This window comes from Dysidea avara, chromosome 11, assembly GCF_963678975.1.
Source record: "Dysidea avara chromosome 11, odDysAvar1.4, whole genome shotgun sequence".
Taxonomy (NCBI): Eukaryota; Metazoa; Porifera; class Demospongiae; order Dictyoceratida; family Dysideidae; genus Dysidea; species Dysidea avara.
The window spans coordinates 15922559-15938567 of record NC_089282.1 but is presented as its reverse complement, the minus strand read 5'-3'; the positions used below and the strand labels follow the sequence as shown (position 1 = coordinate 15938567).

Genomic DNA, 16009 nt, shown 5'->3' with positions numbered 1-16009 from the left:
ACGCAAACGTTTGCACTACATCGTCTGGTTTGGTAAGGTGAGACCAAAAAAAAAAAAAAAAAAAAAAAAAAAAAGGTCACAGCCTAGTAATAGTACATAAAATATATTAAAAACTTCCTACACACTACTTTAGTAGCTACTGTGACTGCTCTAATTACAGTATCTCGATCGAGACGCACGCCGCGATAATTAAAACATTTAATTGTTACGCAATCATTTTTCAAAGGGGGTTTCCGTGGAAACCAATGAAACCCCCTGGATCCGCCACTGCTCTGCACATTGATTTGTTTGTATATAGCTGAACTCTCTACAGGGTGATTTGTTTCTAGCTGATCTCTCTACAAGTTGATTTGTGTGTAGCTGATCTCTCTGCAAGTTTATTTGTTTGTAGTCGATCTCGCTACAGGGTAATTTGTTTGTAGCTGAACTGTCTATAAGGTGATATGTTTGTAGCTGATCTCTCTGCAGGTTGATTTGTTTTAGCTGAACTCTCTACAGGGTGATTTGTTTCTAACTTATCTCTCTACAGGTTGATTTGTGTGTAACTGATCTCTCTACAAGCTGATTTGTTTGTAGCTGATCTCTCTGCAGGTTGATTTGTTTTAGCTGAACTCTCTACAGGGTGATTTGTTTCTAGCTTATCTCTCTACAGGTTGATTTGTGTGTAACTGATCTCTCTACAAGCTGATTTGTTTGTAGCTGATCTCTCTGCAGGTTGATTTGTTTTAGCTGAACTCTCTACAGGGTGATTTGTTTCTAGCTTATCTCTCTACAGGTTGATTTGTGTGTAACTGATCTCTCTACAAGCTGATTTGTTTGTAGCTGATCTCTCTGCAGGTTGATTTGTTTTAGCTGAACTCTCTACAGGGTGATTTGTTTCTAGCTGATCTCTCTACAAGTTGATTTGTGTGTAGCTGATCTAGAGTTGCAGCGATAATCGATTGAATTATCGGTAACAACCGATATTAGCTAATTTTACAAGTATCGTATCGGCTACGAAGCGGAAATAACTTGCCGGTTAACCGAAACCCACAATCAATCGTTAAGTTGACGACAATGAACAGGTGAAAGTAAAGAAGGTGGTGAATGTAGCAGTAAGTGGTTTGTTGTAACTGTTTTGTAACTATTTGAGTTTGTTTGTTTGCACAAATGTGGTTGCAAGGCTATAGTAGGCTGTGTATATTTATCGGCCGCCCACGCAATTAGTTGATCACTCTTCACAAAGGGTCTGTAGTCCCACTAAAACACTGTTTGATTAGCTGTTTTATAACTACTTGGCTTCCTTTTTCATGAAAGGAGATACTAGCAAAACTGTGTAAAACATTGTAAAAGTCGGCCGCCCACGTAATTAATTACATTGATTACATTATCATTACAAATGCAGTTTATACGCATAAACTTTAGGTGATTTTCTGCTCCTCCTCCTCTGTTCTGAAGAAATGAAGAATATCGGTAAATATCGGCATATCGGTTACAGGAATAGGCAAATAATCGGTATCGGCAAATGTGAAAAAATGCATATCGGTGCAACTCTAAGCTGATCTCTCTGCAAGTTGATTTGTTTGTAGTCGATCTCGCTACAGGGTGATTTGTTTGTAGCTGAACTGTCTATAAGGTGATATGTTTGTAGCTGATCTCTCTGCAGGTTGATTTGTTTTAGCTGAACTCTCTACAGGGTGATTTGTTTCTAGCTTATCTCTCTACAGGTTGATTTGTGTGTAACTGATCTCTCTACAAGCTGATTTGTTTGTAGCTGATCTCTCTGCAGGTTGATTTGTTTTAGCTGAACTCTTCACAGGGTGATTTGTTTCTAGCTTATCTCTCTACAGGTTGATTTGTGTGTAACTGATCTCTCTACAAGCTGATTTGTTTGTAGCTGATCTCTCTGCAGGTTGATTTGTTTTAGCTGAACTCTTCACAGGGTGATTTGTTTCTAGCTTATCTCTCTACAGGTTGATTTGTGTGTAACTGATCTCTCTACAAGCTGATTTGTTTGTAGCTGATCTCTCTGCAGGTTGATTTATTTTAGCTGAACTCTTCACAGGGTGATTTGTTTCTAGCTTATCTCTCTACAGGTTGATTTGTGTGTAACTGATCTCTCTACAAGCTGATTTGTTTGTAGCTGATCTCTCTGCAGGTTGATTTGTTTTAGCTGAACTCTTCACAGGGTGATTTGTTTCTAGCTTATCTCTCTACAGGTTGATTTGTGTGTAACTGATCTCTCTACAAGCTGATTTGTTTGCAGCTGATCTCTCTGCAGGTTGATTTGTTTTAGCTGAACTCTCTACAGGGTGATTTGTTTCTAGCTTATCTCTCTACAGGTTGATTTGTGTGTAACTGATCTCTCTACAAGCTGATTTGTTTGTAGCTGATCTCTCTACAGGGTGATTTGTTTCTAGCTGATCTCTCTACAAGTTGATTTGTGTGTAGCTGATCTCTCTGTAAGTTGATTTGTTTGTAGTCGATCTCTCTACAGGGTAATTTGTTTGTAGCTGAATTGTCTATAAGGTGATATGTTTGTAGCTGATCTCTCTGCAGGTTGATTTGTTTTAGCTGAACTCTCTACAGGGTGATTTGTTTCTAGCTTATCTCTCTACAGGTTGATTTGTGTGTAACTGATCTCTCTACAAGCTGATTTGTTTGTAGCTGATCTCTCTGCAGGTTGATTTGTTTTAGCTGAACTCTTCACAGGGTGATTTGTTTCTAGCTTATCTCTCTACAGGTTGATTTGTGTGTAACTGATCTCTCTACAAGCTGATTTGTTTGTAGCTGATCTCTCTACAGGGTGATTTGTTTCTAGCTGATCTCTCTACAAGTTGATTTGTGTGTAGCTGATCTCTCTGTAAGTTGATTTGTTTGTAGTCGATCTCTCTACAGGGTAATTTGTTTGTAGCTGAATTGTCTATAAGGTGATATGTTTGTAGCTGATCTCTCTGCAGGTTGATTTGTTTTAGCTGAACTCTCTACAGTGTGATTTGTTTCTAGCTTATCTCTCTACAGGTTGATTTGTGTGTAACTGATCTCTCTACAAGCTGATTTGTTTGTAGCTGATCTCTCTGCAGGTTGATTTGTTTCTAGCAGATCTCTCTACAAGTTGATTTGTTTGTTGCTGATCACTCTAAAGATTGATTTGTTTGTACCTGAACTCTCTGCAAAGTATTTTGTTTGTAGCTGATCTCTCTACAGGATAATTTGTTTGTAGCTGAACTCTCTGCATAGTGATTTGTGTGTAGCTGAATTCTCTAGAGAGTAATTTAATTGTAGGTGAACTCTCTACAGGGTGCATGACTTGTTCATAGCTGAACTCTCTTCAGTGTGACTTGTAATGTTCTGAATCTCTACAGTGATATAATTGTAGCTTAATTCTCCACAGGGTGACTTGCTTCTTGCTGAACTGTCTATAAGATTAACTGTTTGCAGCTGAACTCCCTACAGAATAACTTGTAATGTAATAGAATTCTATAATGGAGTAAATAAATTAGCTGAATGCTCTATTAGGGTGACTGTTCTATTAGAGTATCTCGATCTCGCATTTGCTACACAGAGTTGGCTTTCGAATCATAACTCAGTGGTTTGTAATCCAATTCTTCTATACTACTGCAAGGACTTTCTTTGAAGATTATTCCAGCTATACACCGATTTTCAGCTCATTGCTCTTAGCGGTTTGCCTAGTAGGCGTAAAAACTAATACTTTTTATTACTAAAAGTCGATCGCGTAATTGTGACACAGGTTAGGTTTTGTGTCATATCTCCGTGGTCTTAATCTCGATTCCTTTCAAACCACCAAAAGGCACTCCTACGATGGGTACTCCATCTACATAGCAATTTTGAGCTCATTCCATGAAGTGATTTACCCTGTAGGCGTGACAACAAATCGATCTTGTTTTACGCGAATAATCGGTCATAACGCCTGAACCATTCATCGGATTTGCACCCAATTTGATGCTAGGATGCGTCTTTGGACTCCCTTTCTGTGTGCCAAATTTTAAGGCGATTGGAGCACGCGTTTTCGTTTTATAGCAATTTTTGCAAGTGTGCGAAAAGACGAAGAAGAAAAAAAAACGAAGAAAAACAAACCAAACTTTGGCCACTCATATCTCGGAAATGGCTTGAGTGATTTCCTTGAAATTTGGAATGTAGACTCCCCTAGCTGGCGGGCAACTCTGCAGCAAATTTGGTTTCAATCGGATAAGCTATCACCGAGATACAAAAGTGTGAAAATGACGTTTTCTTTCTTCCTGTCAATATACTCACGGTGTGGCGCGCCAGCTTCTTGGGCCGCACGACACACTATCGTGTGTCTTGATATCTGCTCTTATCAATACATCACTACATGTAAGGTAACCACAAATAATCACAAATAGCTCAACTTGTACATGTTTGGTCTCTACGATCACTCATACTCATGATGTATGGGGGCCATTTGTGTCAAAACTCCTTTTTTTAGACATTGTGTTTTTCATGGTTATTTACATACATTTCATGGTTATTTACATACATTTCATGGTTATTTACAAATAACTGTAGAGTATGCATGGTTATTTACGAAAAGCATGGTTATTTACGAAAAGCATAGTTATTTACGAAAAGCATGGTTATTTACAAAAAGCATGGTTATTTACAAAAGCATGGTTATTTACGAAAAGCATGGTTATTTACGAAAAGCATGGTTATTTACGAAAAGCATGGTTATTTACAAAAAGCATGGTTATTTACAAAAGCATGGTTATTTACAAAAGCATGGTTATTTACAAAAGCATGGTTATTTACAAAAGCATGGTTATTTACAAAAGCATGGTTATTTACGAAAAGTATGGTTATTTACGAAAAGCATGGTTATTTACAAAAGCATGGTTATTTACGAAAAGCATGGTTATTTACAAAAGCATGGTTATTTACAAAAGCATGGTTATTTACGAAAAGCATGGTTATTTACAAAAGCATGGTTATTTACAAAAGCATGGTTATTTATGAACAGCATGGTTACTTACAAAAAGCATAGTTACTAAGTTTTTCGTGCAATATCGATATTACAAACTGGCAGTTATATATCATATATATCGATAACTTAATTAATAACGGTGCGCATATATTTGCACCGGATGCAGTCTATAACTAGCGTTCCCCGGCACGGGCTAGCTAGCTATCTGTAATATTGTTAGTTTCAGTCTGGTGCAAATTCACTAAGCGGATCGGCATACCGGAACCGAAATTGATGGCCAGTGGACTACATTCAGTTAAGAGTCAGTTGGGAATGCTTGCTGGAAGCATGTATGGAAGAACTGGTGAGACGAGGCTTCATCACTGCTATGGATGATGACGATGACAATGGTGATCAAAGGTAAAATTGTAGGTAGTTACGTATAGCTAAGTTATATATATGGCTGTCTAGCCAGGGGTCACTAAATCACTCATTAGCTATGCTACTCGGTGCCGCGTAGCTGAGACTGGTATGGCAGCGCCCACCCCTTTATTATTATCATTGTTGATTAGCTAAGTATGAAGAAATCAAAACTAAAAAGTATCCAGTTCTTCCATGCATCCATGCTTCCAGCAAAACATTTCCTAACTAACTCCTAACTGAATGTAGTCCACTGGCCATCAGTTTTGGTGTATGCCGATCCCGCGCTTAGTGTATTTGCACCAGACTGAAACTACCAATATTACAGACAGCTAGCTAGCCCATGCCGGGGAACGCTAGTTATAGACTGCATCCGGTGCAAATATATACGCACCGTTATTAACTAAGTTATCGATATAAATAACTGCTAGTTTGTAGTATCGATATCGCACGAAAAACTTAGTAACTATGCTTTTCATAAGTAACCATGCTGTTCATAAATAACCATGCATTTGTAAATAACCATGCTTTTCGTAAATAACCATGCTTTTGTAAATAACCATGTTTTTCGTAAATAACCATGCTTTTGTAAATAACCATGATTTTGTAAATAACCATACTTTTCGTAAATAACCATGCTTTTGTAAATAACCATGATTTTGTAAATAACCATGCTTTTCGTAAATAACCATGCTTTTGTAAATAACCATGTTTTTCGTAAATAACCATGCTTTTGTAAATAACCATGATTTTGTAAATAACCATACTTTTCGTAAATAACCATGCTTTTGTAAATAACCATGATTTTGTAAATAACCATGCTTTTCGTAAATAACCATGCTTTTGTAAATAACCATGTTTTTCGTAAATAACCATGCTTTTGTAAATAACCATGATTTTGTAAATAACCATACTTTTCGTAAATAACCATGCTTTTGTAAATAACCATGATTTGTAAATAACCATGATTTTGTAAATAACCATGCTTTTCGTAAATAACCATGCTTTTCGTAAATAACCATGCTTTTGTAAATAACCATGTTTTTCGTAAATAACCATGCTTTTTGTAAATAACCATGCTTTTGTAAATAACCATGTTTTTCGTAAATAATCATGCTTTTCGTAAATAACCATGCTTTTGTAAATAACCATGTTTTTCGTAAATAATCATGCTTTTCGTAAATAACCATGCTTTTGTAAATAACCATGATTTTGTAAATAGCCATGTTTTTCGTAAATAACCATGCTTTTGTAAATAACCATGTTTTTTGTAAATAACCATGCTTTTGTAAATAACCATGATTTTGTAAATAACCATGCTTTTCATAAATAACCATGCTTTTGTAAATAACCATGATTTTGTAAATAACCATGCTTTTCGTAAATAACCATGCTTTTTTAAATAACCATGATTTTGTAAATAACCATGCTTTTCATAAATAACCATGCTTTTCGTAAATAACCATGCATGTTCTACAGTTGTTTGTAAATAACCATGAAAAACACAATGTCTTAAAAAAGTGGAGTTTTGGCACAAATGGCTCCCCACAATGATGCAACTATTAGATGTACAATTTTGTATAGCTGTACTAAGCATTGTGTGTAACTAACTGAGTATGTATGGTATACTGATATGTAGAATTTGTTATTTGTATAGAAACAATGGCTGACACTCAACCCAAAGAGAAAGAAATATTCAGAGACCACATTGCCAAGTTGTGTAACACCATGGTGGATATTGACAACCTGTTACCACACTTTGCACAAGTTAATATTATCACACTAGATGATTTAGAAAGGATAAAGGCTAAACCAACAACAAAAGATAAAGTAGAAAAGTTACTACAATATATTTCAGGTCCCTTACAAACAGAGTATGTGGAGAGCTTTCATATTATGTTGAGTATAATGGAGAAACATGGTACACAAGCCACAAGAGAATTAGCTAGTACAATGAAAAGCCATGTCACTGCTGATATTAAAGCAACAGGTCAGTATTTCAGTGCAAATCATACAGTATGGTAGTACTGTATAGTAGATATCATGGAGATTTGAGCTTTCTTGCCCAAAAATATCACCTAAAGCCAGCCTTACTTTTACTTCTGGATAGCTTTGCATGGCATAACCAAGCCCAAGCCCTTCCAACCAATTTATATAGTTTGCTTTTTTATTTACCTGAATTTTCTACTAACAGATGCATGACTGACTGATACGATACTGTACAGAGATTTCCCTAGCAAAATACAATACAATAGAGCAGTAAAACTGTCAATTTGCTACCAACATCAAAGTCAATTAGTTAATAATATACATTCTTTTTTACCACATCAAAAGAATTTTGAGAGTAGTGCTGCACTGCTCTACTGCTCTTAAGGGAAGCCCCTGCTGTACCTCCAGCCAAGCATAACTCAACTGTAGTTAATACTATAGATGTACTGTTTGATGTCGCTTTTGACTTGAGATGTTCCTTTATTGGTTCATTAGTAATGAATTAGCAGAGTTGTGTACTGTATGTTATTACAAAATTGTAGCAAGTGTAACAAAAAATTAGAAATTTTGCTTTGAGTAGGGATCATAGGAGGAAAGGTAATGAAATAAGGGAAGTCTACACCTGCAGCTATGCTAGTTGACATGTGATTACTGCCAGTAGTATAGCCATGGCTAAAGCAGGGATTAAATGTCCACTAGTTTAGCTGCAGATGTAGGTGACTTCACTTGTTTCATTTCTATGATCTGTACTCAAATGTAAAATTTTGAATTTTCCTTCCACTTTAATATTCAGAGCACTGCAAAATCATTTGATTAGCTACAAGGAATTGGAAGAGCTAAATTTAACAGAAATTGGAATGGTAATGAAGAGAATAATTACCATATAGCAGGTTATTTTCTCGAGGTACAAATTTTTCCCAAATGGGCTCACGACTTAGGAAAGTTTATTCTGCAACTGCATTCAGTTAAACCAATTGTGGGATTTTGACAATTGGACTGAAGGTGGGATTAACAATGATCATGTCTAGATCACTTTTAGATTTATTTCTTATTTAAGAAGTGGTCTGATACTTATTTGCCAGAACCCAGTGGCCCATTGAGCAGCAAAATACTTTCTTCTACTAATGCAGCTGCTAACACTGAAGTGATGCATGTCATGAATGGCCATGGACCTAACAAGCTCAAGTCTACTGATGAAAAAGGGGTGTTTACAACAAGTATACTCCAGAATTCAAGGCAAAAGTAATTGAAAAATCGTAATAGTCAATCAAGCTGCTCAGCAGTACAGACAAAGTTATTGACAAGAGCTGTGTGTGAGGGTGGGATACAACATATAAGAGGGAGATGGAAATTAAAGGAAACAAATAACTGGGAAGGAAGATTCTATAGTATCTTTGCTACCTGTGGCAAAATGTGGTTGACCATTACTTCCAGGGGATACACTTGACAGTGAGGTAAATTCTTACATTAGAAGTGTCCATGAAGGAGGTGGCCTATAGTTATAACGGAAAGCTGCAAGAGCATTATTGTTATAAAGTACAATCCAGGATTGCTAATTGACAAGTCAACAGGTGAGGAAGGTCCTATAGCGAAAACATTGAATTGGGCAAAATCATTATTGTGTTGTATGAAATTTGTGAAAAGAAGGGGTAGTACCACTATGAAATATCTGGTTGATAATTTTGAGTCTATCAAATGCTGATTCATAGCTGATATAAAGCCTGCTAGAAATCCCAGATGATTTAATTTCAAACTGGGATCACACTGGAATAAACAGTATTCCTGGATCTGGATGGTGCTTTTAGCCTTGGATAACAAATGGCAGATTACTGCTGTTGTCTGTGGACCACTTACTGGAAATTTGCTACCTTTCCAGCTAATCTATCAGGTACAGCCTGTCTACCCAAAGTCACATTGCCCCAGGAATGGCATATCACATGAATCATTGGTACAACAAGTAAACGCTTACAATTTACTCTATCCAAATTACAAGCTTAAGAATTAACATGAAACAAACAACAACTCCATTAATGGGTTTATGAAAGTACACAAACTAGGTGAATCAATAATTGGAATTTTAAAGGCAAAATACTGTAGGAATTAACAAGAAAGGATCACAGAGACCATAATACCTCAATCCCATTTTGGCTCAAAAAGGATCGACAGAAATACAGTAAGGTTACTGTATATTGAAGTTTAAAATTTCTCATAAAAAATATTGATCAGAAACCAGCCTCACAGTACCTTCATGGTACCTTACACCCTGTTCACACTATCCTTAGTTAGCCAGAGTGTTTAAACTCGGATTATTGAACTAGGGTGGGCACTTATTCACATTACTGAATCTGACACAAGCTTGATAGTGCGTGCACCGAATAATCATTAAATGCACGAGCTTTTGATTATTTAGGCGTTTAATAAAAGGCACTGGAATTGTAGCGAGGAAGCGTAGAACTTGCTGAAATAAGTTGTACAATTTTATACATGCCATGTTTAAGCTATTGGGTGCTCCTTTCGCCAGGAATATCAATGCCTCATTCGAGCATAACTGTCACAAAGTCTACCAGAACTACGGTACATTGTAGCCATTTTGAAGAATGGTTTTAGAGCATAGAATATACTCACTGTGTGGCCAACAGAAGCAGTTATATTGCTATCCTGAGTTGGCCAGCTCGGAATGCGTTCACACTGTACTCTACTCCGGGCCAACCCGTGCCAGCCCACCTCTCCTTGTTGTGCCATGCTGGATCTAGTTTGGCATGGCTTGATGATTCACACTGCAACTTGTTTCAAGCCATGCTGTACTCTACCCGGGTTAGAAGATAGTGTGAACTGGGTGTTAATTGGTAGTATTGGTTAGGTAGAATCAGTGTCTTTAGAGCAGCCAAAAACACTTGCTATAAATTGCTACAAAATTTTTAAAATATTTTATTTAACAGAATTTTCTAATGACTAACTGCCTACTTCAGCCTGACCGGTGCCTTTTGGCATACCGCAGTACATACAATGCACACATCATGGACTTTCCTTTGTCTTCCTTTGGGTCTCATTTCAGTGCAAGGTGTCAATTAGTAGAAGTGAGTGACGACTTCCCTTCTATAGTACAATTGTGATGGGAATTGTCTGTGTTTTCCATACTGACTGGACTGATTGTAGAGGTACTTCTCGTAATGTTCTTTATTTGTAATGGGCTGGATATGATACGTAACGCTGTTTCAGTAAATGATTGTTGGGACATGTATTCAGGTAAACAGACACAAGGGAAAACCTTTGGAGTTTATCATACAGTACGATAGTACTGTATAGTAGGGACTACAAAGGAGTAGACATGGCCCACAAAATAACATCACCCAAAAACCAACCTCGATTTTCCCTGACAATGATGAGGAAATATTGGTTAGGCAAAACTAAGCCCAGACAAGCTTTCAGATCGATCTGAAATGCTTTCAACAAGCTGCTACGGAATGTTTAAAAGGTTTGTTTACTGGAATTTTCTACTGACTGAATAACTGACTGACCTTCAGACAAGCGTAACTCAATAACGGTTAAGGCTATATAGAGGCTTGATTTTTCACTGCTCGACATCGCCTTGGCCCGAGAGGTGCCTTTTGGCATACGGCAATATGTACAATGCATTCTTCATGGACTTACTAGTGTCCTTCTTTGTGTCCCATTCATCTTTGCTGACAGTGAAAAGTGTCAATTTGGTGGTAGCACATGATGGCTTCCCTTTGTAACGGAAGTCGTCCGTATTTTTTATAGTGGCAGTTTTGATTGCAGAGGTGCTTTTCAAACAGTTCTTGATTCATACTGCTGTGTAATGGGTTGAACATAGTCGACTACAAAGCGTAATGGATACTTCACTTTTCAGACAATAATTGATATAACTGGGGCATGTGGCACCATTTCTTTCAGTATGCATGGATTGCAGAGGTGCTTTTTGAACAGTTCTTGACCTGAAATGCTGTGTAACGGGTTGAACATAACTGACAACGAAGCGTAATGGATACTTTACTTTTCAGACGATAATTCATATAGCTGGGGTGCGCAGCACCATTTCAGATGCGGTATACGTGGGTTCACCAGTTATAATAATTATTTACAAAAAAAAGTTAACTAACAAGTACACAGAAAAGTTTGGAATTTTCAACTAGAGTAGGGACCATAGCACATCAATAAAAAAACTGAAACAAGATGGAGTAGTGTACGATATTAAATCACAGTAAAACAATAAGAAGTGCTATATCCCTACTGTGCTCAATATACCATAATGGAAATGCACAGTAGGGATATAACATTTATTATTGTTTTACTGTGATTTAATATCATGCACTACTCCAGCTTGTTTCAGTACTTTTTATTGGTGTGCTATGTATGGTCCCTAATCTAGTAGAAAATTCCAATTTTTTCTGTGTACTTGTAAGCTCAATAAGGATCCTAGACAAAAAAGTATGTGATGCTGTATTTATTAATATTATAAAAGAGGCGTGCCCCAGTACAGGGCATGGCACTAATTAGAGTAACTGATGTGACACATTGTTCTAGTCTATTGTCAGACTGTAACAAATTTGGGGGCTTGTCCAGGAGCTATCAGATGCTCACTACTCGCTGAAGAAGATAAAGTCTAAGCTGTTTCACCTTTGTTTGTTGGCCTACGTGGCATGATTACGAATCCACAGAAGGATTCTCCTGGCAGACCTTCATTTTTGTAATCAACCACTCGTATTCCTTGGTGCTGGGTGTGAATAGGCACCTGTAAAGGTGAACAGTTTGTGTTGCATGACTTTCCTGTTGTTCTTCATGCTTCTTTTGGTAGGATTTGATACTCACGTCGATCTCCCTCATGTCACAGTGTTGTTGCCAAACAAAATGAACAATTTCTACATGGAACCGACATTAAAGGCTCTTAACCTGTTAAAGAAGAAAGAACTGACTGAAGCTGCAAGTCATTATGGACTAGCTAGGAGTGCCCGAGAACATTTAGAAAGTGGCAATTAAGAAGCTAGTGCTCAATTATTTAGTTGAGGAAGAATCGCCAAACCTGGATCGTCATCAGACACTATGAAAGGTCAGCAGTTATTAGAATTGAAACGTCTTGAGTTCCAAGAATGCGAATGGGAAAGAGAGACTCAGTTGAAAATGAAAGAACTAGAAATCAAGGAGAAGGAAATTGCTATGCAATTAAAGCTACAAGAGTTGGAGGCCCATCCAACTGCTACACCCACACCCACAGTGAAGTCTACAGGCTTTGACGTCAGTAAGCACATTAGATTAGTCCCTCCATTTCAGGAGAATGAAGTTGATAAATATTTTATTCATTTTGAGAAGATAGCTACTAGCCTGGAATGGCCCCAAGAAGTTTGGACTTTATTACTGCAGTGTGTGTTGGGGGGAAGGCTCGAGAGATTTATTCTGCTCTATCTGTGGAGAAAAGTGCCCAATATGATGCATTGAAGAAGGCTATCCTTAAAGCCTACGAATTGGTTCCGAAGCTTATCAACAGAAATTTAGAGATTCCAGGAAACAAGATGGTCAGACTTACGTTGAGTTTGCTAGAGAGAAGGAAGTTCTGTTTGACCACTGGTGTGCTGCTAAACAAGTAGACCATGACTACCATAAACTTAGACAGCTTCTCTTTGTTGAAGAGTTCAAGAAGTGTCTTCAAAGTGATGTCAAGATGTACATAGATGAACAGAAAGCAAACAGCTTGCATCAAGCAGCTGTGCTAGCAGACGACTACTCTTTGACTCACTAAACTGCTTTTCCATCAAAGTCTGAGCAGTCTGGAGCTGGTTCAGATCGTAAGAGTTCTGGGCAAGCAGGCGATCTCCACCAATTACTAGAAGAAGAAACCACACTTAAGGTAGAGGCCAGTTTGACAATTTTCGTGAGCTTGCAGGAGGACCTGTTTGTTATTATTGTAAGAAGTATGGTCACTTGATGGCTGAATGTCTGGCTCTTGAGAAGAAGAATGTTAAGAAGTCCAATGCCCTTGTGATCCCTTAAGACCCAGGTACACCTGCTGTTCAATCTGCATGTAGCAGAGACCAATACAATCCCTTCATTTCTAAAGGCTTCATTTCCTTATCTGAACATCTTTGTTAGTGAATGGCATTTTGTCCCTGTCAGACAGCACAGCTACTGGTGCAGATCCAGGGTATTGAACTGGGAGTTGTGAATGCGCCACTTCATTTTGTTTACCTCAACTCTAATTTGGTGAATGGAGCACTAACTGTTGGAATAAGGCCCACCATTCCTGTTGAAGGAATTTCACTCACCCTTGGCAACGACTTGGTAGGCAGCAAGGTGATGAATGACCCTTATCCTGAACAAATAGTAGATAATTGTGATGACATTTTCCCAGTGTGTGCTGTTACTAGAGCATCGGCCAGGAGAGCAAGGACAGATGACAGTGACAATCGATAGAATGACCAGATGCCTGATGCTACAGCTAAAGATAGTGTAACCTCTACAAGTAGTATTACCAACACATTGACTGGCCCAATGATGGAAGACTGTCTCTCAATGTCTTGAGAACAGCTTATTAAGGAGCAAAAAGCTGATGTAGAGCTATGCTGATTGATGGAAGAAGCTATGGAGGAGGAGGAAGCAACCAGGTATGCTAATTGTTTTTACATAAAGTTGGGTGTGTTGAAGAGAAAGTGGAGACCTCCTTATGCTCCAGCAATAGATGAATGGCAAGTAGTTCACCAGATAGTACTCCCTCATTGTTGTCGAAATGATGTTATTAGTGTGGCTCAAGATCCCCCACTGGGTGGATATTTAGGTGTGCATAAGACATAATATATACCACAAAATATTAGCACATTTTTATTGGCCAAAGATGAAACGAGATGTTGCTCAGTTTTGTAGGACATGTTGCTCAGTTTTGTGAGACATGTCATCCTATTCCAGTAGCTCTGCTTAAACCTATTCCTGCTTGTGGAGAGCCTTTTTGTGATGTAATTATAAACTGTGTTAGTCCGTTACCCAAAAGAAAGTCGTGTAACCAGTCTCTGTTGACCATTATGTGTAAAGCTACATGCTTTCCTGAGGCTGTGCCGTTTAGAAGTATTAAAGCTCCAAAGACTGTAGACGCTTTAGTCAAATTCTTCACTTTTGTTGGCTTGCCACGTACTGTTCAATCTGATCAAGGGTCAAACTTTATGTCGGGACTTATGCAGCAAGCAATGTACCAACTTGGTGTAAAACAGTATAAGTCTTCGGCATACCACCCCGAGTCACAAGGTGCTCTGGAGCAATTTCATCAGACTCATAAGAACATGCTGTGTGCTTATTGTACAGAGAACAACCGTGATTGGGACCGAGGTGTGTATTTGTGTCTGTTTGCTGCAAGAGAAAGTGTTCAGGAGTCGTTGGGGTTTAGTCTCTTCGAATTGGTTTTTTGATCGTACAGTTAGGGGTCCACTTAAGTTGCTGAAAGAGGCGTGGCTGGCTGAGGACTCTCCAATTAATCTTTTAGACCAGATAGCAGACCTTCGTTGCAGACTTGTACATGCTAGAGACACTTTGCTCAGAAGAATTTGACAGTTTCACAACAGAAGATGAAGACTTGGTATGACAAGAGAGCCAAGAGTAGAAGTTTACAGTTGGTGAGAGAGTAATAGTTTTACTTCCTATCCCTCAACAACCTTTTCAAGCAAAATATTTTGGCGCATACACAGTAACAAAGAAAGTCAGTGATGTTGATTATATTATTCATACTCCAGACGGACAGTAGTCTCAATGGTTGTGCCACATCAATATGTTGAAGAAGTACCAAGGTAGAGAGTCTAAGTCAGCTTCTAACGCTGCTGTTTGTGTGGTGCAGAGAGTGCACCAAGATGTCCAAGAGACTGTGTGTGATACTGTGGTAAGCAATTTTGCATTGTTGTGTAACTCTGATGTCCTAGGAAATTTAGAGAAGCAACTGTATCACTTAACTTCTCCAGAGAGGGAGGAGATGGTTGAAGCCATTACTCAGTTTTCTGACATTTTCCCAGATGTGCCAGGCAGAGCTAACTGTGTGCTGCACAATGTTGAAGTTGGTGATGCAGCCCCTATCAAACAGAATCCCTATTGTGTAAACTCGAGTTTATGAGGAAAGAAGTTGACTATATGTTAAAGCACGGAATCATAGAACCGATCAGAGCAACTGGAGCTCACCATGCCTATCGGTTCCCAAGTGCGATGGATCCTATTGCTTTTGCAATGATTACAGAAAGGTGAATGCAGTCACCAAGTCAGATTCATACCCAATTCCTAGAGTTGAAGACTGCATTGATAGGATTGGCTGTGCCAAGTATGCTGGACCTGCTGAAGGGATCTTGGTAAGTGCCTCTGACTCCTGCTTCAAAAGAGATTTCAGCATTTGTGACACCTGAAGGGTTCTTCCAGTACAGCCATTTGGTATGAAGAACGTCCCAGCCACGTTCCAGCATATGATCAACAAAGTAATAAAGGACCTGGATGGCTGCGAGGCTTATACTGATGATGTTGTTGTGTTTAGGAGTACTTGGGAAGAGCACCTATTAAGAGTCAAGGAACTGTTTCGCTGGTTAAGAGCTGCTAACCTAACTGAATCTCGTGAAGAGCAAGTTTGGTCATGCATATCTTGGACACATAGTGGGCCAAGGTCAAGTGAGACCAGTGACTGCCAAGGTGGGTGCAACAATCAAT

General features: G+C 38.4%; 1 protein-coding gene across 3 annotated transcripts in view; it reads left to right on the top strand.

Annotated features, from left to right (window-relative positions):
• LOC136239413 (uncharacterized) overlaps positions 1-16009 on the top strand; it is a 249491-nt gene that overhangs the window by 191909 nt on the left and 41573 nt on the right. For all 3 annotated transcript variants that reach the window (XR_010693453.1, XM_066030144.1, XM_066030142.1), the window contains one exon: positions 6999-7331. Coding sequence is in view for 2 of the 3 variants with exons in the window: in XM_066030144.1 (XP_065886216.1) it covers positions 6999-7331 (333 nt within the window). In the remaining variant the exon portion in view is untranslated. The remainder of the gene's footprint in view (positions 1-6998; positions 7332-16009) is intronic.